Below are 27,498 nucleotides of genomic sequence, written 5' to 3' on the forward strand. Positions count from 1 at the left end.
CCCTTTCCTCCCCTCCCCTCCCCTCCCCTCCTTCCTTCCTTTCTTTTTTGACACAGTCTCTATATTGCCCAGGCTGGAGTACAGTGGTGTGATCTCAGCTCACTGCAACCTCCACCTCCTGGGTTCAAGCGATTTTCATGCCTCAGCCCCCCATGTGGCAGGAATTACAGGTGCATGCCACCACATCCGGCTAATTTTTGTATTTTTGTAGAGATGGGGTTTCACCATGTTGGCCAGGCCAGTCTCAAACTCCTGACCTCAAGTGATCCATCCACCTCGGCCTCCCAAAGTGCTGGGATTACAGGTGTAAGCCACCGTGCCTGGCCTTACAGTGCAGAGTTTCGGTCTTTCCCACCCATGCTGGCACTGCTGGGGCTTCGTGGCGGTGTCCCAGGAGGAAGTGTGCTCCAAGGGAGACACATGCTGGGGCCCAAAGAGGAGAGTATGGAATCCTAGAGTCTGGGCTGAGGACTTCCTGAGTCCCACGAGGCAGAAGACTCAGGGGAGGTTTGCAGGATGCAGTCAATGCCAATACCTCCTGTAGAGGGGGAGGCATCTGCTCTCTGAGTCAGCAGTGGGTCAGAAAGGAAAGCTGGGGGCTTTATTTCCAGAAGGCTCAGTCTGTGGCCTGTTTGGATCTTGACCATTGTCATTCAAGACGCTATCAAATGCTCACTGGGGGGTGTTTCTACTAAGGTGTAAATGCTGCCCTACTGGAGCCTGAAGCAGACAGTGCAGGTGAGGGAGCAGAAATGTTGAGAATCTGCAGTTTTGTCCCTAATTCACTCTTGAGGCATTTGCCTGCTCTAGTCTCTCACTATAACAGTGTGAGCTGGGTGTGATGATCCCTATGTTACAGATGAGGAAATGGAGGCTCCACATGTCTGGCGTTGCCTGAGATCCCTGGAGCCTATTCAGCTCCGGGCAGAATAAAGGTCTCTAGACTCAAGTCCTTTTCACTGCAGAATGGGGTAGAAATGAGGGCCCCCTGGGCCTCCTCCATAGCTAGGTGCTCTGTAGTTGTTCTGGAGAGGGAATTTCTAGGGAGGTGAGGCCCTGGGAATCCAACTTCATTGCTTAGGTCAATCTAGATCCAAGTTGGATGAGACCTAGCGCAGGGCCAACAGGGCTAAGATGACCATATTTAGCAAAGAAAAAGACAGGACACCGAGTTAAATCTGAATTTTAGATTATCCACAGATCGTTTTTCAGTGTGAATATGCCCCTGATAAACAACAGATGCATTTTTAGTATAAATATTATTGCATGGCACATACTTTCAGGCACACGCATGTAAAGTCCAGACAGCTAGACTTGTCTTCCCAAGCCTGACAAAGAACAGCTATTAATTCAAATGAAGAAATCACCACTGGTAGATTTTTAGAGCTGAGTGTAGGGTGATATTTTTGTGGGCAGGAACCTTCCAAATATTCTCTTCAAATCTTAATGCTCAGATGAAAAATTACTGGTTTGCTGGGCTTTCATCGTTATGTTATTGTTATTGCTTGACTTGGTGGCTGACGATAACAGTGTGGGATAATAACAGGACCCACTCACAGAATTGTGATGACGCAATGCTTGTTAATCGGGCAGAAATCATCCAGGTACAGTTAGCTGAGACCTGCGGGCAGCAGGAGCGCTCACGGGACCACTGGCGCCGCCGTCCAGGGCCCCGCCTCCCACCCCGACCCCCTCCAATCCCCTTCGACTGGGCCCTCGAGGATGGACATTCAGTGGTCTTGGCAGAAAAGAGTCCCAGAAGCGCAGCTTGAGGCTGGCTGGGGGATTCGGAGGCCCCTGAGGCTGGGGGACCCCGGGGCGCTCCGTGTGTCTCTGCCCTTTGCCCCCTGTGCTTCACTGGGCTCAGCATTGCTGGCTCAGGGGAAGAAGGAAAAGGAAAGGGGGTAAAAGCCAACAGACAAAACCAACAATAATAAAGGGAAATTTGCTGGGCGGGTGGAATCGTCCCGCCCTAGCCGGGGGAGTCAGGGCGCAGCTCTGCGCCTGCGGACACCGACCGCCGGCGCTCGTGGCTCCCCGGCAGGAGGTGCGCGCTCAACTCCCCCGCGCCCACGCCTCCCGCGGCCCAGGGCGGGAATCTAGGGGGAGATGGCACCTGGGGAGAGGCCCCAGACCTCCCAGACCGGGTCAGAAAGGGGCACAGGGTGGGCTTGTGAAGAGTCAGGGGCGGGGATCGTGAAGACATTTCCTGTACTGATAGATTCCTTACAGGAAGAAAAGAAAAGGCACCCGAGCATCTCAGCGGTTTCCAGAGGACTGGACTGGAGTCTCCTCTCACTCGACTCCTTGTGAGAGAGATTCCAACTCCCCTTTTCTGGGAGACACTGGGCGGACAGCCAGGATGATCTTGGTGTTCCCAGCCCTCCCACGCCCACCCAGGTAGTCCTCTTGCGTGGGGATCGTGGACTCCGCCACGCTCGCGCGCGGACCTGGTGCGCATCGCTTCATTCCACTCCCACCACCAGCCCCGCGGGGCCAGCACGGTACCATGCCCCGCGCAGGGAGGGATTGAGTAACTTGCCCACGGTCACAGGGCGCTGGCACTAGAATCCAGGCGTCGGCCTCCCGGCCTCCCGGCCCAGCTGTTAACCCTGTGCTCTCCTGTCTCCCGCTGGACCCAGCTGTGGCCTCAGAGCTCGGCTGTCACCGCAAATAGAATGTGTGTTCCAAACGTGTTATGTTGACTCAGGGGCAAAAGATTGTGGCTGCTGGGGGCTCTGTCTGACTGGGTGTCATCCTACCGGACGGATACACCTACCTACGGAATCGTGGAATTGTACATGCAGAATCGACCTAAGCAAATGGGTCTAGGATGTGATTTTTCAGCTGAGGAAACAGGCCCAGAAAGGGCAAAATGCGTGCCCAGGCCACACAGCATGAGGATTAGACTTCTGGTGGCCGGCATCCCAGTGAGGGGCCCTTGTTAACTCTCCCACGTGGCTGCGCTCTTCGCCCCAGCCCGGCGTGGAAAGCTTTGACCAAGACGGCATCCCTGCCCCGGACCTTGTTTTTTGCAACCCCCATCCCTTTCGGCCGCATGAAGAGCCGGGAGGCAGAGCGGGAACACACTGCCTCTGCCCATCCTCAGCGGTTTCCCGGCTACGCAGAGAGGTCCGCGGAGAAGGTGGAGGGCGCTTTCCACATCTAGGCTTGGAGGACTAGGCTGGGCCTCTTGGCCGAGCGCCGCCTGGCGGTGGAAGCCGACGAAGGGCTTGAGGCACCGCGGCCCAGACCCGTGTAGTGGCTGAGTTTGGCGAGAGGAGCAGGGGCCAACGTTTATTGGGTAGCCACCGGGCTCTGGGCACAAACCGTGGTTCAATCAGCTCAAAGGACCGGCAAGCGCGCATTGGAGACCCACGGCCTCCCCTGCCCAGGTCCCGGGGGGCCTGGTTCCATCAAGCCTATTTTAAATGGTCCTGAGGCTGCCTTTTCAGATACTTGGCCCCTTTGGCCACAGAATGTGTGGGTCACAGAGACTCCCTCCCCACACCTCACAAGGGTCTCTTGTCTTCTTTTTTTCTTTTTTCTTTTCTTTTCTTTTTTTTTTTTTTTTGAGACGGAGTCTCTGTCGTTCAGGCTGGAGTGTAGTGGGCACGATCTCAGCTCACTGCAACCTCTTCCTGCTGGGTTCAAGCGGTTCTCCTGACTCAGCTTCCCGAGTAGCTGGGATTACAGGCGCATGCCACCACACCCAGTTTTTTTTTAATATTTTTGGTAGAGACAGGGTTTCACCATGTTGGCCAAGCTGGTCTCGAACTCCTGACCTCAAGTGATCCACCCACCTCGGCCTCCCAAAGTGCTGGGATTACAGGTGTGAGCCACCGTGCCTGGCCTTAAATTTTTTTTTAATTTTTAATTTTTGTGGGTACACAGTAGATGTACATATTTACGGGTTACATGAGATATTTTAATACAGGCATGCAAATGTGTACTAATCACATCAAGGTAAATAAGGTATTAATTCCCTCAAGCATTAGTTATTTTAAAATGTACAATTAAATTAGTTTTTACTATAATCTCTCTTTTATGCTAGCAAATACTAGATCTTATTTATTCTTTCAATTTTTTTTGTACCTATTAACCATCACCCCTCCCCTCACTCCCACTACCTTTCCCAGCCTCTGGTAACCATCCTTCTACTCTCTATCTCTTTGAGTTCAACTGTTTTAATTTTTAGCGCCCACAGATAGGTGCAAACATATGAAGTTTGTCTTTCTGTGCCTGGCTTATTTCACTTAACATAATGATCTCCAGTTCCATCCACGATGTTGCAAATTACAGGATCTCATCTTTTTAAAGACTGAATAGTACTCCATTGCGTTGTGTACCACATTTTCTTTATCCATTCGTTTTTTTTTTTTTTTTTGAGACAGGGTCTCACTCTGTTGCCTAGGCTGGAGTACAGTGGAGCAGTCATGGCTCACTGCAGCCTCAACCTCCTGGGCTCAATTGATCCTCCTACCTCAGCCTCCCAAGGAGCTGAGACTATAGGTGCATGCCATGACATCTGGCTAGTTTTTGTATTTCTTTATAGAGACAGGGTTTCACCATGTTGCCCAGGATGATCTCAAACTCTTGGGTTAAAGTCATCCACCTGCCTTGGTCTCCCAAAGTGCTAGGATTATGGGTGTGAGCCACCATATCCAGCCCCATTTATCTATTGATGGACACTTAGGTTGCTTCCAAATCTTGGCTATTGTGAGCAGTGCTGCAGTAAACATGGGAGTGCAGATCTCATAGGGTAGCTCTATTTTTAGCTTTTTGAAAAACCTCCAAACTGTTCTCCATAGTGATTGTACTAATTTACATTTCCACCAACAGTGTATGAGGATTCCCTTTTCTCCACATCGTCGCCAGCATTTGTTGCCTGTCTTTTGGATCATATACCTGTTTGCCATTTGTATGTCTTCTTTTGAGAAATGTCTATTCAGATCTTTTGCCAACTTAAAAAATGGGGTTATTAGATTTTTTTCCCATAGAGTTATTTGAGCTCATTGTATATCCTGGTTGTTAATCCCTTGTCAGATGGGTAGTTTGCAAATATTGCTCCCATTCTGTGGGTTTTGTCTTCACTTTGTTGATAGTTTCCTTTGCTGTGCAGAAGCTTTTCAACGTGATGTAATCTCATTTGTCCATTTTTGCTGTGGTTGTCTGTGCCTATGGGACATTGCTCAAGAAGTCTTTGCCCATTTCAGTGTCCTGGAGAGTTTCTCCAATGTTTTCTTGTAATAGTTTCACAGTGTGAGGTCTTAGATTTTAGTCTTTAATTCATTTTGATTTGATTTTTGTATATGGTGAGAGATAGGGGTCTAGCTTCATTCATCTGTGTATGGATATCTAGTTTTCTCAGCACTATTTATTAAATACTTTTCCTCAAAGTACGTTCTTGGAAACTTTGTCGAAAATCAGTTTGCTGTAGATGTGTGGATTTGTTCCTGGGTTCTCTACTCTGTTCCAGTGGTTTATGCATCTGCTTTTATTAGGGCCCCTTGTCTTCTGTTTAGCCTCATAAAATATTGCATTCTTTTCAACAACTATTTACATATAAATGAATGTGAACATGACCCATAGGAAACTCAGCAGCAAGAGTGCATCCAGGGATATGAAAGGGCTACAGGGTTGCTGCAAGATGAAGACAGGGAGGCTCCAGCAGTGCATCATGCCTGGGTCTGCCCCTTCCCTGCCAATCTCAACATCTCCTCTAAGCTGCACAGAAACCTGGAAGGGAGGCTTTGAGAGCTTAGTGACTTGCCTCAGCTTACCCAGCCTAGAGTGACAGGGCGTGGACCAGGCTCCCGACATACTGACCTCAGGTCAGTGGGTGATTACTTCCTCCCCTTCCCCAGATCTAGCACGAGGCCTAGAACGTTGCCATTTTGATCCCCTGCCCTGTTACCACTGGAGGGTTTGAGGGCTTCAAGAATTTCCTCTTTAAATAAATCATCCTCGAAGTAACTCTCCATCAGCCACTAATACTGTAAAAGGATTATGGCACTTGCGGGGATGAGGAGCATGGAGGAGGGAGTGGCAGGGGCACCAGGACCCCAAAGATCACCTCCACGTGTTTCCCACAGCTCAGGGAGCTTCTGTGTCCCGCTGTGCCACTGTCTGCCCATGAAGCTGGGAGCTCCTCTATTTGTTCAGTTTTGTTTCTCTGGAGCCTGGCACAGCATCGGGCACATAGTAAGCACTCAGAAATATTTGCTCATCTCCTCAATTACCATCATTTAATCTGCATGACCCAGGACCTGCCAGAATTGGCCAAAGGGCTGCCATTTGCACTCCTCCCCCCAGCATCCCCAACCTTGGCAGCACAAGAATGAGCATGGCGGCAGGGGAGGCCACAGGATTCCTCTAGAATCCTGTTTTTCATAATCTATCCAGCAGGGGATTTGGTAATTCCTTAAACAGCCAGTGTGCATTTGTGCATACACAGTTAGCCTGCAAACTCCCCAACATGTCATGAAAGGCATCCACCAGGCAACCCTCCTGGCCAGACTGGGCTGGGCAGCCCCAGACCTGGGATGTCTGAACCCCTTGGGGCTCTCTGTTCTGTGCCAGTGCCTCATTCCTCATCCCCGGACCCCCTGGCAGCAGCAGCTGGGCCCCGAGACAGCAGCTGCCTGCCTTCCCTTCTAGGCTGGGGACTCATCTGCATTTGGCAGTGCTCAGATTAATCCCAATTACCTTCCCTGCTGACTGAGCAGGAGCTGAAGAATTTCTCTGGCCCCCGCCCCCATCCCCTGGGAAAACACAGCTGAATGTTCCTGCAGCCAATGTCCTCACCAACCAAGAAGATTATGGCCGTGTCGGGTTCTAGGAAGAGCAAGGCCAGAGTGTGTTCTTAGGAGGGCAGGAGGCACCGAGGGATCTCACAGCTCCCTAAATGGGGCAAACGGAGTGAGGCTGTGAGTAGGAGTGACGCAATACAAACAGGCGGAGACTGGGGAGATGATTAGAGAGGGAATGCAGAGGGAGGAGGATGACAGCCTCTTGCAGGAGCTTTTATTTATTTCTATTCTCTTTCAAGTTAGACATCAAGTGGAATCGGGAGGGGAAAAGCAGTAAAGAAGCAGGGAAAGAAAAAATCAAGAGTCGGGCAGCTGGTATGCGCTTCAGAGACCTGTGGGGGGACTTACTTCATGCCCAACCCCGTGCCTGGGCAGAAGGCCAGGAACCATCCCACCTTCAGGGATGCAAACATGTGACCATCAGAGAGAGGCTGCCAGGGCAACATTTTCCTAGGAGACAGTACGATCCTGGAGGGCAAGGACCATGGCTTTCGATCACTTCTGTATCTGCAGTGCCTGGGACACAGCGTGGTATACAGTAGTTGCTGAAGAAATAATAGCTATGTGCTAGGAGCTATTGAAAGGCCTTTGAATGTTAATTCATCATGTCCTTTCACAAGGCTGTGAGACAGATACTACTATCTTCATGGTACAGAAGAGAAAATGGAAGCACAGAGAGGTTAAGTTACTTGCTCAGGGTCACACAGTTTGAAAGCAGCTGGGTTGGGATTCAAAGCTGCTCAGGCTAATTTGAAAGACTGCTCTTATTCACCATTCTCTACCCTCTTGAAAAAAAGAGGGATCTTTTTCTACCCTTTTCTACAGACTCTTGAAAGAGTGAAAAGAGGCCGGGCGCGGTGGCTCAAGCCTGTAATCCCAGCACTTTGGGAGGCCAAGATGGGCGGATCACGAGGTCAGGAGATCGAGACCATCCTGGCGAACACGGTGAAACCCCGTCTCTACTAAAAAAATACAAAAAACTAGCTGGGTGAGGTGGTGGGCGCCTGTAGTCCCAGCTACTCGGGAGGCTGAGGCAGGAGAATGGCATAAACCCGGGAGGCGGAGCTTGATCGCACCATTGCACTCCAGCCTGGGCGACAGAGCGAGACTCTGTCTCAAAAAAAAAAAAGAAAAAAAAAAGAGTGAAAAGAAAAAAATTATGTTGGTTGTAGAATCAAAAGAGAGCATTTAAATCCAGTTTCTTATTTTATCAACTAAGGACTAGAGAGGAGAAGGGATTTGTCCAAGACCTTTGGCACTAGCAGTTACTAGTGGAGCTAGGGTTAGAACCCAGGTCTCCCAGTGTCTACTCTCAGGAGCTTCCTACCTCACCAGTTTGTCTTGGAAGAGAGCAATCAGTGCCCTCCATGGTTTGTAAACTGACTTTTTAATGACATCAGTGTCTGCTGGGCTTGGGATCTGGTGGAAAGCAGACCTCTTCTTTACCTCCCCAGCCTTTCCTTAACCTGGTCAGGCTGGCTCCATAGGGCAGACCTGAGTTCTTCAGGCCTCGGCAGCCTGGCCCAGCAGGAAGACATTGAAGCTCACCAGGAGGCGAGCAGGGAGTGTCCCTGGGGGAAGCTGCTGAGGCCAGTGCTCAGGAACCAGGGCTCTGTCTGAGGACCAATTCCACCGGGGCCTGGTAAGGGCCATGTAGGTGTCCAGTGTGAATGTTCTGTGCTTGTATTTCCACCTAAATTCCCAGTTCTTTGGCAACCTGAATACTGAACATTTTCAGAGTAGTTTTTCTCCCAAGGCATTTGTTCTGGATCACTAATGTCTGGTATATATCATTTTTGATTCAACATATTTAAAACTCATTTTCCCCCCAGACAAGACAAATAGAATTTGTAGCTTTCCATATGGGCTTTTCAAAAAGATTGGTACTGGGACACACTGGCTTCCCAGAGTGGTGTCATTTGATTAGCCCTGGTGTTCTTCCACTTATGGGGAGTGGGTAATTGCAGTTATTTCAAGTGGGAGATGGTGTGATTGGGTTTTTCTCCTATGGGGGAAAAACAAATGCTATCAGATAGATGAGTTTCTGGCATTTCCTATTCTTCTTTGCTGCAGGATCTTCCAGAATAGAAGTCTCCCAGCAGTGCACATCCAGGAAGCATCCAGGCCGGGTCAGGCAGGGTTTAATAAGCACTGGGCCTTTCACCTGGATGCTGGGAAGGTGCTTGGACCTGTGAAAACCCCAGGGTGGTGTCAGGGTCCAATGCAGAGGTTTACCAGAGAGCTCTGGGGCTGGGTCACTTCCCTGCTGGCCAGTCTGTCATGCTGAATGCCCAGGACTTCCACAATGAGTCCCAGAGGCGGGATGAAAGGGTTGGAGTCAGGGCCCACTTCTGCAGGGGTTGCCATTTACCCTGTTTGTTAGGACACAGGCAGAGTGTTCGAATAGAGAGGACTGCCTGGAGGTCCCTAGGATCACAGCAAGGAGTGTTAGAGGGGTGGATTCTCGGCTTCCCAGAGGCCCTTCCATGACAGGAGGGACAGTGGAGATAGCACCTATACTGGTGACCTTGCTCTCTGCTTTTGTCCGGTAATGAGTAGACTTTATGGGTCACGTGGAAACCAAAGAAAACCACCAACCATCTCTTTAATCAGGATTTTCTGTGCGGGGTTCAGGCACGGAGAGAAAAGGCAAGAATGTGGAGGGAGAGGAGAGTCCCTGGAAGGAATGCCCGCAACATATCAGCCTGGAGTTTCCATTCAGGAAATTTCCCCAGCCCCCCAGGCCCTACCAAACTTGCCTCCTCCCTCCTGACAAAGCCCCAGCCCTACCTGTAGCCCCAGCCACCAGCCCCTTTGAGGAGAGAAGGTGATGGGTGGGGTGAGGAGCTCCGTGGGAGGACTGAACCAAGGTGTGGGCTCCTGGGCACCTACCCATGGTCCAGGCCTGCAACTCCCAGACCTGCCTGTGGGTGAGCCTGCATGCTGACATGCTTGGCTGGGCTCTAGACTTGGCTATTGGTGGCCCAGGGTATGTGTCTGTGTGTGTGTCCCTTTGGAGCTATGTAGTTTGTGTACCAAGATAAGAAGGGAGCTGGGGAGTTAGCCCTGATGAGCTTTGTAACAAGAAAGCCTTGTCTTGTTAAATAAATCAAGCCTTGAATAAATGCCTGCTTATTCCTTGCCAATATTTTCCTGCTACCTAAGGCAACATAGCTCTATACCTTTAACTAGTCACTTAACCTCTCTGGGCCTATTTCCATATCTATAGAAAGTGGATATAATACTATTTGTTCTCCTCAACGCTGCTTATTGTAGAGATCAAATATAATAACATGTGTGAAAGTGCTTTATAGATGGCAAGGTGCTGTTCTGCTGTAAGGAACCTTCTGATCATTATGCTTATTGTAAAGCAATCAGAACAGCCATCCCTACAACATAAGGTGTCAGCAACATGACTTCCATTATGAGGGAAGAAAAAAAGAACAAATTTCCCAGTGGAAAATAGTGACCCAGACAAAGCAGAAAGACCAGTAAAATAACCCCAATGAGAGGAATAACAATTTGGATGACTTAATATCAAGTCCCAATCCACTATAACCAATAACAAAAATGTTCTTCATTCTTATCAGAAGCAGTTGTCAGAGCCAAGGACAATCACTCCACCCTTTTCTACGTCCAGGGTCAAACATTATTTTTTATTTGATGCCGTGTGGTTGAAGTTAAGAGCCAGTCAGAGTTGGTTTTGGTTCTCAGTACAAAAGTAAAGGGTCAAAGGGAGTGAGTCTCTTCCTTCTCTCAGAAAGAAATCCAGACTGGGACGAGGTTCCAGAAAGCTGTCAGGAATCAGACAGGCCAGGAAAGAAAGGCTCAGAGCATTCCTGGAGGGAATCTGTTGTTTCTCCCTTCCCAAGACTCATTTCTCCTGCTTTTTGGTAACAGACCCTCTTTTCCTTTGGGAAACTACCCTATCCCCATTCTCATTCCAAGCGCAATTGACCCCTTCCTTGCTTTGACTCAAATCTAACCAATCAGAGTACTGCATTTTCCTGGCCCCAGTGATTGCTTCAGCAATAGACATGTGATTCAAGCCAGACCAATTGAAGTCAGCTCTGGGACTTTTGCTGTAACAATTAGGAAGGAGCGCTCTTTTTCCTGGGGAGTTGCCAACCTGGAAGGTATAGGCCTGGAGTTTTTGAGGGTCGCCTTTGCCACTGTCTAAGAATAAAGCCAATGTCAAAGGAAGCAAAGCTGAGATGGAGAATTATTCCTGTTGACATGGTTTGAACACTGGTTCAACTGCATAGGAAAAGCAAGGCAAGTGAGGGTAAGCAGGTTTAGGATTGGCTAGTTTGAGTAATTTCAGTGGGCTCTGGAGCATAGAGGCTGGCTCTAGTTGTCTGGTACCTGGCCCTGGGAAGATTAGGGCAGGGGATGGTGGCCCTGAGAATGGCAGCCCAATAGAGGAGGTGGTTGGGGTGTGGGCTCTAGATTGGTTGGTCTGCATTTGAAAGATATGCACCCCTTGAGCTGTTTGGTATCTCTGGGAATTAGCTAACCCTGGGATGATTGGTCCCTGAGGTATCAGTGAGGTCCCAAGATGTCACAGCATCAGAAAATAAAGGAAAAACAAAAAAGACCAACTAATACAGCTGGGATGGCTGGGGCCTCTCTCCACAGGGTCGCTTATCCTCTTGGAGGCCAGTCTGGCTCTTTCGCATGGTGGCTGAAGACTTCCCTGCAGTGAGAGAGGACAAGCCCCCACAGGCAAGCACTTTTCCAACCTTTGCTTATGTCTTGTTTGCTGTTGTCCCACTGTGGCAAGCAGGTCACGTGGCCAAGCCCAGTGTCAGTGTTGCGGGGAGCCTACCTCGGGGGTGGACACCAGAAGGCAGGAGTCACACCTGGGCACCATTGCCACAGCCATTTGCCCACAGCCTGATCCAGTTGGCCCTTCTATCGGACAGTAGTTCTGATGGGGAGACTAAGCCAAAGCTTGCCTTCTGCCACAGTCCGCCTGCTGATCCCCTAGCTCCCTTCAGTCTTGTCCACATGACAAGACTTTGGCAACCATGTCTGGCTTGCGATCCTCTAAGTCGACAGACTGCCCAGCATTCCACCTCCCCTCATACATCTTCTTTGTACCCAAATGCAAAGGGGACATGGGGCATCAGCTCTTGAGGTTAGAGACCCATTCAGCCAACACGTTGTACCTACTTGGTGCCAGGATCTAGCCTAGGTGCTGGGGATCTAGCGGGAACAAAACAGACCAAAAGACAATCCCTGCTCGCTGGGAGCCTACATTCTTTTTTTTTTTTTTTTTTTTTGAGATGGAGTTTCGCTCTTGTTGCCCAGGCTGGAGTGCAATGGCACAATCTCGGCTCACTGCAACCTCTGCCTCCCAGGTTCAAGCGATTCTCCTGCCTCATCCTCCTGAGCAGCTGGATTACAGGCTCCCGCCAGCACGCCTGGCTAATTTTTTTGTATTTTTAGTAGAGACGGGGTTTCACCATGTTGGTCAGGCTGGTTCCGAACTCCTGACCTCGGATAATCCACCTGCCTTGGCCTCCCAAAGTGCTACGATTACAGGAGTGAGCCACTGTGCTCAGCAGAGCCTACATTCTTATTGGGGTAGATATTAATTAAACAAATGTACAAGTAAAATATATGAAAGTGAAGAAGAGTGGATGGGGTGAGGAACAGGAAAACAATGACTATGATTTTTTTTTTCTTTTTTTTTTTTTTGAGATGGAGTCTCCCCGTGTCACCCAGGTTGGAGTGCAGTGGCAAGATGTTGGCTCACTATAACCTCTGCCTCCTGGGTTCAAGTGATTCTCCCACCTCAGCCTCCCAAGTAGCTGGGATTACAGGTATGCGCCACCACTCTTGGCTGATTTTTATATTTTTATTAGAGACGGGGTTTCGCCATTTGGCCAGGCTGGTCTTGAACTCCTGACCTCAGGTGATCCACCAGCCTTGCCCTCCCAAAGTGCTGAGATTACATTTGTGAGCCACCGCACCCAGCTGTCATGGTCTCCTGGAGACACCTAGAAGCCAGAGTTCCTTCCCTCAACGTAGTCCTTGCAGGAAGAGTGACCTTCAAGGCCTCAGCACCCAGGGCTGAGGTCCAGCTGCCACAGCATGTCCTGTAGAGACCCCTGCAGCCTGCTCAGGGCCACCACCTCCGTGGAGTAGAGTGAAGCTTCCAGGACACCCCCCAGGCTCTCCAAGGTCTCCAGGCCACTGGCCAAGGGCAAGTGGCAGCTCTTAGAGAAGGCCAGCAGGTGAAGAAGGTCCCGGAGGTTCTCCAAGTCGTTGGATATTTGGATCACGTTTCTGGAAGTCAGATTGATGAGGATCTGTTGGTAGATTGCCAGTGTCTGGTCCATCTGGGATAAGGTCAGGACGGGGTGGAGCCCAGGAATGAAGTCCAAACCGGTGACCCTCTGTTTGGAGGAGACCGACTGCTATGCGGGAGGAAGAGGGAGAACAAGTGCTCAGCACGCGGGAGGAATCACTCTCAGAGCCTTCCACCTTCCCGTGGGCATAGAGGGTCATTCTCTTGGCTGCCTCCTTCCACCCTCCCTCACCACTTTGGCTCAGGCCCTTGTATCCTGTGCCCAGGTGACTGCCAAGCCTCTAAGGTGGTCTCCAAGATTCCTGCTATTCCCACACCATCCTTCCCTCCGCCTCCCAACCAACTTTCTTAGGTCGTTCCTGTCTCTGCATGGCCTCTGCTGAAGAATTAGCCATGGTTTCCTGTGTCTTATTTAGTGGAGTCTGTTCCCCAGGGATCTGAGGTCCTGCATAAGCACCCCCACCCCCTGCCTTCTCTAGTCCCTTTCACCCCCAGCTGAGTCCTCTCTCCCAGTCAGCTTTTCCAGGCAGTCCCTCCTCCTTAGAGATCAAGGCTGTACCCTCAGTGAGGCCCCCAACCCTGCTCCAGTGACTCCAGTTCCGGGAGGGTTCTCCCCATCCATCTGCCCACAGCACCGAGGCTGACACCTCCGTGGTGACTACCCTGGGCTCCCGTGATATCGTGTATTGACACCACCCCAAGTTGGGGCACTCGGGAGCTATCACGTGCAGCCTTGCTGAGTGGCTAATATGCCCAGCTAATATTTTTTTTATTATTTTTGAAAGGAGACAAGAGTTTTTCTCTATAAAATGCCCAAGACTCTATCTAGTTCTGAGCCATCTTTGCTTCTGGGCACCTAACTTCTCCTTAACTGCCCAAGACCACCATGAGACACCCACAATGACCAGGAGATGTCTCCGGAGAGCTGCATGCAGGGAGTAAGGAGGATTTACCTGCTTTAGCTAATTTAGGCCTCATAACAACTTTGTGAATAGTGTGTGATATCCCCATTATCCAGATGATGAAACCAAGGCTTAAAGGCATTAAGGAACTTGCTGAAGATCTCACAGACATCAGAAATGCAAAGATTTAAACTTAATCTTCCTAATTTCAAATACAGACCTCATCAGGAAAATGGCAGAAGGTCTAGGCCTGCTGGACCCCAGAGAAAAGACCAGGGTGGGCACTGACTGCTATTTGCAAATCAGTAGAGGGTTGAATGTGAAAAAGGGTAGACTCGCTCTTTTGGGTATCTTCGAGAGGTGGGGCCAGACATCAGCTGGAACTACAAGAACCCTAATGACAAGCACATCTAGAGATGGGATAGAAGCCCCGAGGAGACGCTGCTGGGGGTCTTGCACAGCCAATGGGCTGCAAGGAACTTCATGGCTCCCTCTAGTCATAGGCACTAAGATTTGAGGAAATGAAGTCAGGGAGGAAGGCGAGCGCAGAAGGCAGGGACAGAGGGGAGAGGAAGGAAAGAGATAGTGGCTGTGCCTGCATGTCGCTCAGCTAATCTCTGAGGACTGGGTTTCCCCTTGGTAGAGTGAAAATAAGCACCCAAGGCCTCATGATATCAGAGAATCCTATGATTTTTTTTCTTATTTTTAATTTTTTTTTTTAAATTAATGATAGAGGTCTTGCCATGTTGCCCAGGATGGTCTTGAACCCCTGGCCTCAACTGATCCTCCTGCCTTGGCCTCCTAAAGCTTACAGATGTGACCCATCATGCCTGATCAAATCCTAAGATTTTTATTTATTTATTTATTTTGAGACAGGGTCTTGCTCCGTCGCCCAGGCTGGAATGCGGTGGCACAATCATGGCCCACTGCAGCCTCAACCTCAGCCTCAACCTCCCAGGCTCAGGTGATCCTCCCATCTCAGCCTCCCCTAGCTGGGACCACAGGTACACACCACCATGCCCAGCTAATATTTTTTATTATTTTTGTAGAGATGGGATCTCCCTATGCTGCCCAGGCTAGTCTTGAACTCCTGGGCTCAAGTGATCCTCCTGCTTTGGCCTCCCAAAGTGCTGGGATGACAGGTACAAGCCACCACACCCAGCCCAAATCCTATGATTTTTTAAATGGAAACATGTAGCAAAGTCAAATGTTCTTGGGGTGGTTTAGAATTAGAACCACTCACCCATGGAATCCCAGCAGGCAGAGGGGCCAAAAGAAACAACCAGAAAGAGTGGAGCCCTGTGCTTTCAAATCCTACTCAACTTCCAGTAGGTGCCTGGCATTCAGGAGGCATTCAATAAATGTTTCTTGGACTATCTGGGTCCAGGCCCACCAGGAACCAGTGCTAGGCTGGCTGCAGTTCCACTTTGTCCCCGCAGACTCTCCTTACCGTGTGTGAAATGTCATTGATCCTGGTGACAATTGTCTTGATGAGGGTTTTGGTGTCACTTTGGACTTTCTGGATGGGCACAGCTTGGATGTAGAACAGATAGGGCCAAAGACACAAGAATCCACACAGGGGTCTCCAATACATTTTCCTTCCCAGGATGTGCTTCTTGGGCCTGAAAACAGAAGGAACCACACATTTCAAGGAGCTGGTATCTCAGAATACATCCATCTGACCCATTACCAACCACATTACTGGATGGGGATGAAAATCAGCTTTGCTTTTTGCCCTGGTTACCATCCCCTCAAAGTCAAAGACAATTCATTATCTACCTATGTATTAATGAAATACATCCTCTTAGGAAGAGGATTATTGTCTGGTCAATAAAACCACCATGAGGTATCCTGTAGACCACAGAGCTGTGAGGCCAGGGTGTGATCAAATGGACATGGTAGGGATGATGTAGATTTCATTGCGTGCTTCAAGGGAAAAACAACAGATTTTTAAGGCCTGGTTTGAACCCAGTCATTTACTCACTGCATAATTTTAAGCATATCACATAACCACAAAATACTCTACCTTCATCCCTGTAATATACCTATCTCTAGGCTTTTATGAGGATCAAATTAGATAATGCATGTGAAAGGGCTTGAAAGTGTTGTGAAATGTGCTCTATCATTACCCTATCATTAGCGATTATGCTACTCACCCGTCCTCTGCATTTCTCCCTCACAGCAGCCTGCTGATACTCTGTGATGTCCTTTACCACTTGCTTCCTTACTTCCTTTCTCTCCCACCCACTGGGAGCCTGAATCCCACTAGCACTTACTGACCTTCTAAATAATATGTCAGACACAGTGCTCGGCACCGAGGATGCAATATTGAACAACAGATGCTCTCTAGCCTCGAGTGGCTTACAGTTTAATAGGAGAAGCAAACAGGTCAATGGGCCATTCTAAGCCAGGAGGAAAGAGCTTTGCCAAAAGGGCAGGTATGAGATACCACCAGAGCGCACAGGGGGCTCCCTGGAAGAAGTGTCTCCTGAGCTGGGGATTGGACTGAATATAGGCTACTAAGAGGAGAAAGTGGTTGCCATAGTAGCTGAGAAATCAGAGGGCATAAAGACATGGCAGTGGGAGAGAGCATAACACATTCACCCAGAACGCTTGAAACTTCCAAAGTCTTGGAACTGTGAATTCTAAACTTAAAATAATACGCAGATCCTTGATTAAGCAGCAAAGTTTTAATGAGATACATGAGGCAAAAGGTAATAAAGTTAAATGTATGCGAGTCTGTGACCAGTGATCCATGCTAAGTATATGTGCATGAGCCTGAAATAATAATAAAATGTAAGTAAATATTAGGATGAAGGTTCTGGAGATGGTAGTAAAGTTAATCTCTGCTTTTCGTGTTCTTCGTCGTCTGGGTCTTGATGAAAACAGGTAATACATTTTCTGTCCATAGATGACAATATTAGTAGGTTTCATTTCTGGCAATACAATAAACTGGCAATACAATAAAAAACAAGCAGTCCTGGGCCGGGCGCGGTGGCTTCAGCCTGTAATCCCAGCACTTTGGGAGGCCGAGACGGGCGGATCACACGAGGTCAGGAGATCGAGACCATCCTGGTCTACACGGTGAAACCCGTCTCTACTAAAAAATACAAAAAAATAGCCGGGCGAGATGGCGGGAGCCTGTAGTCCCAGCTACTCGGGAGGCTGAGGGCCAGGAGAATGGTGTAAACCCGGGGTGGAGCCTTGCAGTGAGCTGAGATATGGCACTGACTCCAGCCCGGCAACAGAGCGAGACTCCGTCTCAAAAAAAAAAAAAAAAAAAAAAAACAAAAAACAAGCAGTCTGTCTATATATTATTTACAATGTTTGATCAAAGCCATTTTTTTAAATCTGAATTTTAGAGAAGAGAAAAATATGGGGCTCAGGAAGAGGAGTCAACTTGCCCGAAGTCAAACAGGTCCATGACAGAGTCAGGATTCAGATCCAGAGAGCAGGAGTGCAAGCCACCCACCCCTCCAGCCCCTCAAAGATTTAAGGAAAAGCCCAAATCACACCCCAATTTCCAGTCAAGGGCATCTGCTGGGAACATGGCATTTGGAAATGAATACCCTGCTCTGGAATGAAGCTATGGTATTGTACCCCCATCTCAACTTCAAACATGAAAAGTACTATGTACCAAGTAATTTGGGAAAAGGCAAATTTATGTCTTAAAAAAGTAAAACTTCCTCTATTAACTACTTGTTACCTGAGTAATACACCAAATGTCTGTGTAACAGAGTTAAATAGTGCTCATCCCCAATACGATTTCATGAAACTCTAGCAGAGATGGGCGGGTGTAGTGATGAGGCTCCGAGGCTCCAGCTCAGGCTCCACTCTCGTTAGCTTTGTGTCTCTGGGAAAATTGCTTCCTTAAAGTGTCCTTTCCTTTCAGCAAAATGGAGCTAACACCACCACCTGGCTCAAAAGGGTAAATGAGATGAACCTGTGAAGCCCCTGGCCATCGTGTGCATGTCCAGAGCAGGGTGAGGGGAGTAAATTATTATAATTACCAGGCAGGGCTTGAAATGCTGGGCAACACTACCTGTAGCCAACTGTGAATCAAGTATTTGGCCCACTGCCTCCCACGGGCTATCTCAACAGGGCGCTGGTGTCTCTGGGTCTTCCCCATGCCGCACAAGATCAGCTTGCCTCCTTTTCTAAGATTCACATGTTGATGACACCCTCCTACTCAAGAGAATTTATTACCAGATTAACTGTGGTCATAGTCACTCTCATATAATGACCATCCTCTAATACCTAAGTGGAAAAACAGTTTTATAAGCCGCCTCTATCACCACGGATAATATGCTTCAGTGGATGCTGGAAATAAATTGTGGTTCCTTGAAAACATGGAGCTGAGAAGCTGCCGTTGAGTAAGGCTGCCTAATAGGAGAGGCCAGGTTTAGGGGAAACCCATGGGGGTCTGCAGAGAGAACTGGTAGCAGGTCCATCTGAGAGCAAAGTGCTCGCAAGAATCTGCCCCACCAACACACAACACGTAACACAAATGCTCATACACACATCACATACACACATCAACACAGATCACCCTTTTAGTAGAGGCTGCTAGTCTTTCCCAGTATCTTGTCTTCCGTTCTTCCCCAGTCATAGAAAACTCCAAGTCTTAGGTAGGGATATGGCCATCTAGAATAACTACTTTACGTCTCAGAGTCTCCCAACTAGGTGTGGCCATGTGACTAAATTCTGGCCAGTAAAATATAAGCAGAAGTGTCCTGTGCCAGCTCTCAGGAGCCTGCCGTGTGCCTTCGTCTCTTCCTTTTTCATCCCTTGCTCCATTCTGATGCCTGGACTGTAGATATGATAGCCAACGTTCTAGCACCATCTTGAACCAGGAGGATGAAGGCGTCACCTTATCAACAGCAGGGCAGAGAGCTGCAGGAGCTCGGTTCCTGAGGTTCATGGAGCTGAGATGCCATGCTGGTCTTGGACTACCTATCTCTGGACTTGTGCTGGGTGTGTGTGAGAGACATAACGTCTGCCTTCTAAAAGCCACTGTTCTTTTGGGTCTCTGCTAAATGCAGCCAAACTTAATGCTAACCGACTTAACGCATGCCAACATGGGCATCAGAAAAGAGTGGGCATTAAGTCTTCCTTGGTTCACCTGAGTCTTAGTACCTGGGTGGGGCCTGGCCATGGCCCGACAAGGGAAGGAAGAAGGACTGGGAGGAGGAGGAGCAGGGTTTAGGGACAAGGAGAGGAGGGATAATTCAAGGTAGCAAATAGTTGGTGCAAAAGTAACTGCTGTTTTTGCCATTACTCTTAAAAACCACAATTACTTTTGTACAAACCTAATACAACTTCATTGAGCATAGTGCCTGACATCCCATAATTACTCAATATAGGGTTGATGGCTGGCAGCTAACATGTATTGATCACCCACTGTGGGCCAGAAACAGACATGAAAAAGATATGGAACCACAGGAAAGTGGAATCAGGAGTGGGAAGGGATGGGGCAGAGGCTGATGGCTTTCCCAGGGAAGGCTAGGTAGCATACACAGTATTTGATTTTGTCAACTACTTACATAAGATATTTGTTAAAAATATAAGTAAAGAACAAAACTGTGCCCTTAAGCAACTGGTTTGGGAATTTACATATGTAACTTCAATGCAAGGAAGAACATTTATTTTATTTACTTATTTTGAGATGGAGTCTTGTTCTTTACCTAGGCTGGAGTGCAGTGGTGTGATCTCAGCTCACTGTAATCTCTGCCTTCTGGGTTCAAGCAATTCTCTTGCTTCATCCTCCTGAGTAGCTGTAATTACAGGCATGCACCACCAGGCCCAGCTAATTTTTATTTTTTTTACTATGTTTCCCTCTTGTTGCCCAGGCTGGAGTGCAGTGGTACAATCTCGGCTCACGGCAACCTCTGCCTCCCAGGTTCAAGCCATTCTCCTGCCTCAGCCTCCCAAGTAGCTGGGATTACAGGCGCCTGCAACCATGTCCAGCTAATTTTTTGTATTTTTAGTAGAGATGGGTTTTCACCATGTTGGCCAGGCTGGTCTCAAACTCCTGACCTCAGGTGATCCACCTGCCTCAGCCTCCCAAAGTGCTGGGATTACAGGTGTGAGCCACCATGCCCGGCCTCATTTTTTTGTATTTTTAATAGAGACAGGTTTCACCATGTTGGCCAGGCTGGTCTTGAACTCCTGATCTCAGATGATCTGCCCACCTCGGCCTCCCAAAGTGTTGAGATTACAGGCGTGAGCCACCGCATTGGGCCTGAGCCAATGCGCCCGGCCAAGGAAGAACATTTAAACAGAAGAAATACCTTGGGTGACTCAGCAAAGAAAGTCATGATGCTTAAACTGAGGAATGCTAGAGTTCCTCAGAGCTATGCTTGAATCAGAGCACAGGGCCCTAGGTAAGTGGCTAACCTCTCTGGGACTCAGTTTTCCTGGCTATCAGATGGGGATGATATGAATCATAATGCCACCTGTCGCTGTTATGTGGCTGAAATGAGATAAAGCAAGTAAAGTGCTAACTCCTTGCCTGGCACGTAGCCAACCCCAACGCCTTAGCTGTCATCACCATTATTTCCAGCAGAGGAATCAGGGAGGCATCATGGAGGAGGTGGCATTTGATAAGGGACCTGAGAATGGGTAGGAATTGAGTTTGTGAAGGTGGAGGAGAGGGCAGCCCTGGCAGAGGCAGAAGAACACAGGTGGGTTTAGGAGATGGTGGCTTCCAGCTGACACCAGGATGAGGAGTCGGGGAGGGCTTGGGCTGGGATCGCAGGGGCAGTGAACACCAGGTATGGAGACAAAGCTTTTCCTTCTACACCCTGAGGAGCAAGTGTTTTCAGCCTGGCTGACTAGAAGGATGGAGATGGAAACTAGGAGAGACATGAGGAGAGGTTTTGGAAAGAGGTGGCTGGGCTCCTGTTGATGTCCTAGTACTGGCTGGACATGTTGGTGAGCCTGTCCAGCTGCCGCTGGGAATTGGAAGTCTGAGCTCAGAGACAAATGGCTGCAAATGTAGGACCCAAGGGCCTGCTGCAACTGTGGCAGGAAAGCATGGGGAGAGCATAGGTTGGGGTGGAGGAAAGGCCGCGGTCAGCTGTCTGCTTGAGCTGTAAAACCTCTCTCCAGAAGTTTCCAAAGCAGTTTTGAACATTTAGGAGCTGCCATTTTCTTAGAGTTAAAAGATGAGCTGATGAAATGTTGATACAGCATCATTCTTTCCTCTGAGAGCTACTGAAGCAGATCCTGGAGAGGAGAGGGGTCTCTAGGCAGGTGGTGGGCTCGCAGTGGGCGGTGTGCTCATTTGGGACACAGCCTGCACTCTGCTGTCTCCCTCACAGCCCGCTCCTCTCTGCACTCCCTGAGCCACCTTCTCCACAGGCTGCCTTCCTTCTCCTTTAATCAAGGCCCTGCTGCCTCATCTTCTACCCTCATCCCTAGCCATGGGTGCCCTGGAGAAGAAATGAGAAAAAGTAGAACGTGGAGCCCCTGGGGCTGCATGGATGAAATGTGGCTGGGTGCGGTGGCTCAGCCTATAATCCAGGACTTTGGGAGGCCAAGGCAGGAGGATCACTTGAGCCCAGGAGTTCAAGACCAGCCTGGGCAACACAGCAAGACCCTATCTCTAAAAAAAAAAAAATTAAAAATTAGCTGGGTGTGGTGGCAAATGCTTGTGGTCCTAGCTACTGGGGAGGCCAAGGTGGGAGGTTTGTTTGAGCCCAGGATGTCGAGGCTGCAGTGAGTTATGATCACACACTGCACTCCAGTCAGTGTGACAGAGTGAGACCCCATCTCTTAAAAACAAAAGCCAAAAAAGATAATGAAACAATCTCAGTAAACAGGGCAGCAAGAGAGGCTTATATAATGTGCCATCCACCCCACCACAAATTCTGCTGTCTGCCTCCACCTGGGTCCTCTGCACCGGCCTCACTATTACTCATCCTCAGGTGGGCCCTCAACCCCATCCCCACTTGGCGGTTGTGTGCAGGGCTTCTACCCCACCCTCCCCCTCCTGCCTCCCTAAGAAGCTGGTAGCTTCTAGACCTGAGCTCCATCACCTTCCCGCCATTGCAAGGCACAAGGCAGATAGAGGCAGACCCTCCATCCTGGGGACCTCAGTGTCAAAGTGGGAGTTGAGATGGGCAGAGATGTCTGCTGCTCTCTAGATCCAGGCTGGAGGGCCTCCTGAGCCCAAATCAGGCCTGCCCACAGCCTTCTGATAACAGCAATGGGGAGAACAAAGCGAGTCTTTGGTATGGTACTGTGAATTAAATTCAGGTAACATGGTATTTACTATTAATTATGAGGGAAAAGCTTTAGCTAGTCTGAGTCCTCTCCCTATACACATTCTCCCATGGGACCCCCTCCTGTTCTTCCCTCCTACCTTTCCTTCCTTCCTTTCTTCATAACTTCCTTTCTTCCAACTCCAAGTTGGAAGGGACTTGGGGATGAGGAAAGAACAAAGGAGGAAATAAAGACAGTAAAGTTTGGATCTTCGTTCTCCCAGTTGCTCAGAATCTGGTGGAACAGACAGAAGCTTGAACAACTCATTTTAACACAACCTGGTGGAGCTTATGAGGGAAGAAGCACAGAACCCAAAGAACAAAGGGGAAGAGGGACTTGAGGGACAGCAGAATTTGTGGTGGGGTGGATGGCACATTATATAAGCCTCTCTTGCTGCCCTGTTTACTGAGATTGTTTCATTATCTTTTTTGGCTTTTGTTTTTAAGAGATGGGGTCTCACTCTGTCACGCTGACTGGAGTGCAGTGTGTGACTTTAGGGACTTTTGAAAGGGAGGCAGTATGTGAATTGAGGCCTGAAGGACAGGCATTCCCCAGGGAAAAGAGGGGAAGCAGGGCATTCCAGGCCAAGCTCCGGAGTTGGGGAAAGCCATGGTTGGTTTGGGAGAATTCAATATGGTAGAGGGGTGGAGTGTGTGAGGCTGGAGAGCTAAAATTTGGGGGACTAAAGTCTGTTTAGTAGGGACCTGCTGGGAGATCTAACCTACCCAAGGCACACACACACAGACACACACACACACATACACAACCCTTGGTGGCTATGTTTGCATTTACACTCCAGCCCCCTTGGCTACAACTGCCAGTGGTAAGCAAGAGACGAAGAGGCTCTTCTCTCCTCCCTTTCCTCCTCCATTCCTTCTCCTGACCCTGATTGGGTCAATCAACTGCTCTCTTAGGAACTTAGAGTGGGGCTGCAGAAAGTCCAGTTCATCTCTGTTGAGGGCTCAGAAGCTCTAGGGTAGCCACATTTGGCCTCATGTGCATGGGACAGCTGAGAGATACCAGAGCCCACATAGCCACCGAGAGCTGGAGTATGGTCACCACCTGTGCTCCTTCCTAGCCTTCTTTGTGGTTCCTGGGTCCTCCTGAGGCCTGGTGGCTCTCCCTGTCCTTAGCCTTCAGGGTGAGATACTCTTTTCTTATACTCACTTGGATAGATTTCAGCTTTATAGATCTATTTTTCATTTGAGACATTAAGATACATGTAAGAGAAATAAGTGTCAGGAAATAAAATTCACCCTTACCATGGGTAATGCACTCTTGAGAGTCTCGGCTCTTTTTTCAAACGTTGATCACAATACACAATTTGAAAAACACAGGGCCAGCATGAGCGATTTTCTTTTGTTTGCAACCAAAAGCCTCATTTGAGAAATCGTGCTAACATATGTAACCCTCAGACAGGGTGTGAGTACAGGGGTTACATTCTTTCTGTTCATCAGAAAGATCTGATCTCATCAGAGATAGAGATAGGTTTCTACTCCTGTGTCAGCTCTAATCTTGTGTGTGTCTGTCTGTGTGTGTGTGTGTGTGTGTGTGTGTGTCAGGGTCTTGCTCTGTCATTCAGGCTGGAGTGCAGTGGTGTGATCAAGGCTCACTGGAGCCCCGACTTCCAGGGCTCAAGCAATTCTCCCACCTTTCAGCCTCCCGAGTAGCTGGGACTACAGGTGTGCACCACCACATCCAGTTAATTTTTGTTTATTTTTTTTTTAATAAAGATGGGGTTTTGCCATGTTGCCCCGGCTGGTCTGGAACTCCTGAGCTCCAGTGATCCACCTGCCTTGGCCTCCTAAAGTGCTGGGATTATAGGCATGAGTCATGGTGCCTGGCCTCTGATCAGTTTTTGAGGCTCCCTCGAGCTCTGTGTGAGGGGCATCTGAAGCTCCAGCGAGACTCAGAAGGAGAGGCTGCCCTGATCAGTTAATGACATGTGTACCTGTTCCAGCATCTACCACAAGCCTGGAACACAGCAAGACTTCATTAAATATTTGTTGCATGAATAAATGAAAGATTTCCCATTCTCGATCTGCATTGGCTAACTAGGGTAACCTACCTCCTCAATGGTTCACTTGCTCCCATCTTAAAGTCACATCCTAGAATTCACTTTGACCCAGCAGGAATTCTTATGAAGTTGTCTTAATAAAGACAGAAAATGCTTCAGTGTCCAAGTCTCCCTTTCTTGGGGACCTTGGTCTGCTTCCTGCACTTCCTATGTGCCCTCTAGCACTCAGGTGGGCCAGGATTCCCTTCAGCTTCCTAAGCTCTGCTCCATCTTGACTGTCATCCCTAGGTACTCCCTCCCATGGACCCATTCGTGAGCCTGGCTCCTGCTCCTGCACTCTGGGACCCCTGCCCTTCTCAGAGACCCCTGCTCTGCCCTCCTGTCTTCTCTGCAGTTTCTCTTCTCTTCCTTGGCAACTCCCCCAGCCTGGAGCACCCCAGAGCAAATGTAATGTACACCCAGATAGAGACTAAATGTCCTATGGTATTAGTGAAATGTTGATATGGGCATTGATTATAGATTCCATTCCAGAGAGCTAAAAAACTGAGCAGGAAAGACGGTAGCATGCTGTCTGCTAAGCAACAAGGCACATCAGCCGTCACATGTGGAATAAGTGCAAAGGAGTCTGTGAGCCCAGACACCAAGTGTGTTGTTTTCAAGCAGAAACAACCTCTCTGTTTCTCTGAGACAAGTGTGTGGACAAAGAATTTCAAGACTTTCTGCCGACTGGCCAGAATGGAGCTGCAGCTGCCAGACTCCTACCCCGGTGGGGATGGGGTAACTGCCTGCCAGAGAATTTGGCTCAATTTTCCTTTAAATCACACCAGTGCTGTTCACAGATGCACAAGACACAAGGACTCTACCTTCCTGGAGCCCCTCTTCTCTCCTTGGCTCCCACGCCCCTGGGGGTTCTAAGTGGGGGTGGGACATTGACCCAGGTTCCGTGGTGGCCACCTCCGTGCTCTGCATGGGCCACTCAGATGCGTGAGGCATCTGCCTGGGGGCTGTGGGGCAGGAATTCATTGCAACTTCCCTGGCTCTGTCCTTGGCACTTGGAGCCATTTCCTGGAATGGAGGGGGAGGAAAATATTTCCCCAAATACCAAGAAGAGTTATTTTGGGCATAAAATGTACAAAATATGAGGAGGATGCTCCTTTAGCCAACATGGAAAAGTTCCCCTCAGCCCATTGTCCACAACTGCTTGGGAGGGGAAAGAACCTGAAAGCATCCGCTGTTTGTCTCTTGCTTTGTCTCCCTGCCTAAGTGAGAGAGATGATCAGTGTGGCCTTATTTCTAAGGGCATTAGAACAGGAGCACTCACGTTGCTAGAAGCCTCCATATTTGGTTCTGCAGACAATCCTAATAGGAAAGAGATTGGGAACACTCCCCAGTTCCAGCTTCCCATGGCCCAGCTCAGAATCCTACAGAACAAACACAACTCCAGCTGCCAGAGGTCATTCTGCACTGCAAAGGAAGAGCGCTTGTGTTCCTGGAACGGTATCACCAAGTCTCTGCTCTTCGCCCACCTCCCCAAAGATCACCCTTCCAACAGAAATTAATCACCTCTTCCAAGTTGCTTTTCTGAAATGACAGCCAGGCTACTTGTCTCACTTGGACCTAACTGTATTTAAGGAGTCACTTTCCCAAAACACCACCATCTTTAAACTATAGAAACAGGAGTATAAAGGCGACGGTAACCACAGTGAAATCCAAACCAAGCGCAGACTGAAGGAAGGCTATAGGTGAGACTGGTGGGCCAACAGCGCGTATTTAGTAGTCCTGGCTAGAAGTTCGCTAATAACCAGTTCTGAACCCCAGCCACACCTCATTGTATGGATTGCAAAGAAGGCAATTTGCATGGCTTTGAGGACAGATCTGGTGAGACCCTGCACAATTTCTCTGGAAGATTTTTGAGTCTTCCTGACACTTGTTTCCCCCCACCTCTACTCATCATTGCCTTCCTCCTAGGCATTGGCCTTATACAGCTTCTCCCATTCAGAAGTCAGGAACTTCCCTGGAAAATGAAGCCTGAACTCCTACTCGCAGAACAAGGCAATGCCTAGGTCTGAGACTGACCACTTGCATCTGCGTCCCTCCTACCCCCAAGTTTATCTCCTCCAGACCGGGGTGGGACATCCTGATCTTTGGGGATGTGCCCAAGGCAATTTCCAGTGCATCTTAGCTCTGCGAATGCCACGAGGTTGGTGGGTCTGACAGTCTCCCAGAGACCTGGCTGGTTCTGCAAGGTCAGAGTCCTGCCTTCTGGGCACCGGCACAGTCCAGCAGCGAATCCAACGCTCTCCCAATCCCAGTAGCCTTCTCTCTGGCTAGAACTCGGTACAAAGCTTTCATAGTCCAGAACTAAGCCATCCCTCCTGACTCAGTTTCCCCGGGATCCAGAGTGGGGTGGGGCGCTGTGGCCTGCCAAGAAAGACCAGCAGAGAAGGAGGAAGGAGCGCGCCGGGGCCTTACCTTGCAGTCGCTGGCTCCGCGATTCCTCCAGGGCTCCATGCCTGCCCGCCCCTCTTATAGCGGCCCATCACAACTTGCGCAACTGCCCTGCAGGCCCCGGGGCACTCCAAACGCCAGCTTCCGCCCCGCCCCTCAGGGTAGCGACGTGCGGGGCGGCTGCAAGCCCTGGGCCCGCAGTGTGCGCCTCGCGGGGCCTCGAGGGAGGGCCTCGGCTCGCCAGGAGCCACGCGCGCACCCTCGGGTACCTCCCCAAAATTTGGGGTTGGCTAGCAGGAGCGAGAAGTCCTCGATGTCCCGCCAGAGGCTCTGGCGCGACTATGGCGCAAGGATCGGCCCCTCGGGAAGGTGCTTCGAGCCGCGCGGTGCGCGGCCGGGGCTGGGGTGACTGTGAGGGGCTCCGCGGAGCGGGCTGGGGCATCCGGTGGCGCCCTCGCTGGCCCGGGCGCGGCTTCGGGGTGGGAGCGAACCAGGACTCAGCCCCGAGGGCCCTGGAAGCCCGGGAAGCCCAGTGTTAGAGGGAGCGGCCGGCCTGCGCCAGGTGCCCCCACCCAGAATGGGGGGTTGGGGGTTCTGCAGTCCCACCCCTTCTCTGGCACGCGGAGAATCGAGTTCCAAGCCTCAGGGCGAGTTGTCTCTGGTTGGCACCCCAGGGAGTGCGTGCTCTCTGGAGGGCTCCAGGCGGGCACTGCGGCCTTTGGGGACGCTCTGGACGCA

General features: G+C 49.7%; 1 protein-coding gene across 1 annotated transcript; it reads right to left on the bottom strand.

Annotated features, from left to right (window-relative positions):
• Positions 1-12,790: 12,790 nt before the first annotated feature.
• Positions 12,791-26,849, bottom strand: LEP (leptin). The gene is made up of 3 exons (XM_017896214.1): positions 26,785-26,849; positions 15,481-15,652; positions 12,791-13,237 (listed from the first exon to the last, which is right to left on the bottom strand). Exons 2-3 carry the CDS (start codon positions 15,622-15,624, stop codon positions 12,878-12,880), a joined length of 504 nt encoding a protein of 167 aa, XP_017751703.1. The 5' UTR covers positions 15,625-15,652; positions 26,785-26,849; the 3' UTR covers positions 12,791-12,877.
• Positions 26,850-27,498: the final 649 nt, after the last annotated feature.

Source organism: Rhinopithecus bieti, unplaced genomic scaffold (assembly GCF_001698545.2).
Source record: "Rhinopithecus bieti isolate Rb0 unplaced genomic scaffold, ASM169854v2 scaffold_26131, whole genome shotgun sequence".
NCBI classification, from domain to species: Eukaryota; Metazoa; Chordata; class Mammalia; order Primates; family Cercopithecidae; genus Rhinopithecus; species Rhinopithecus bieti.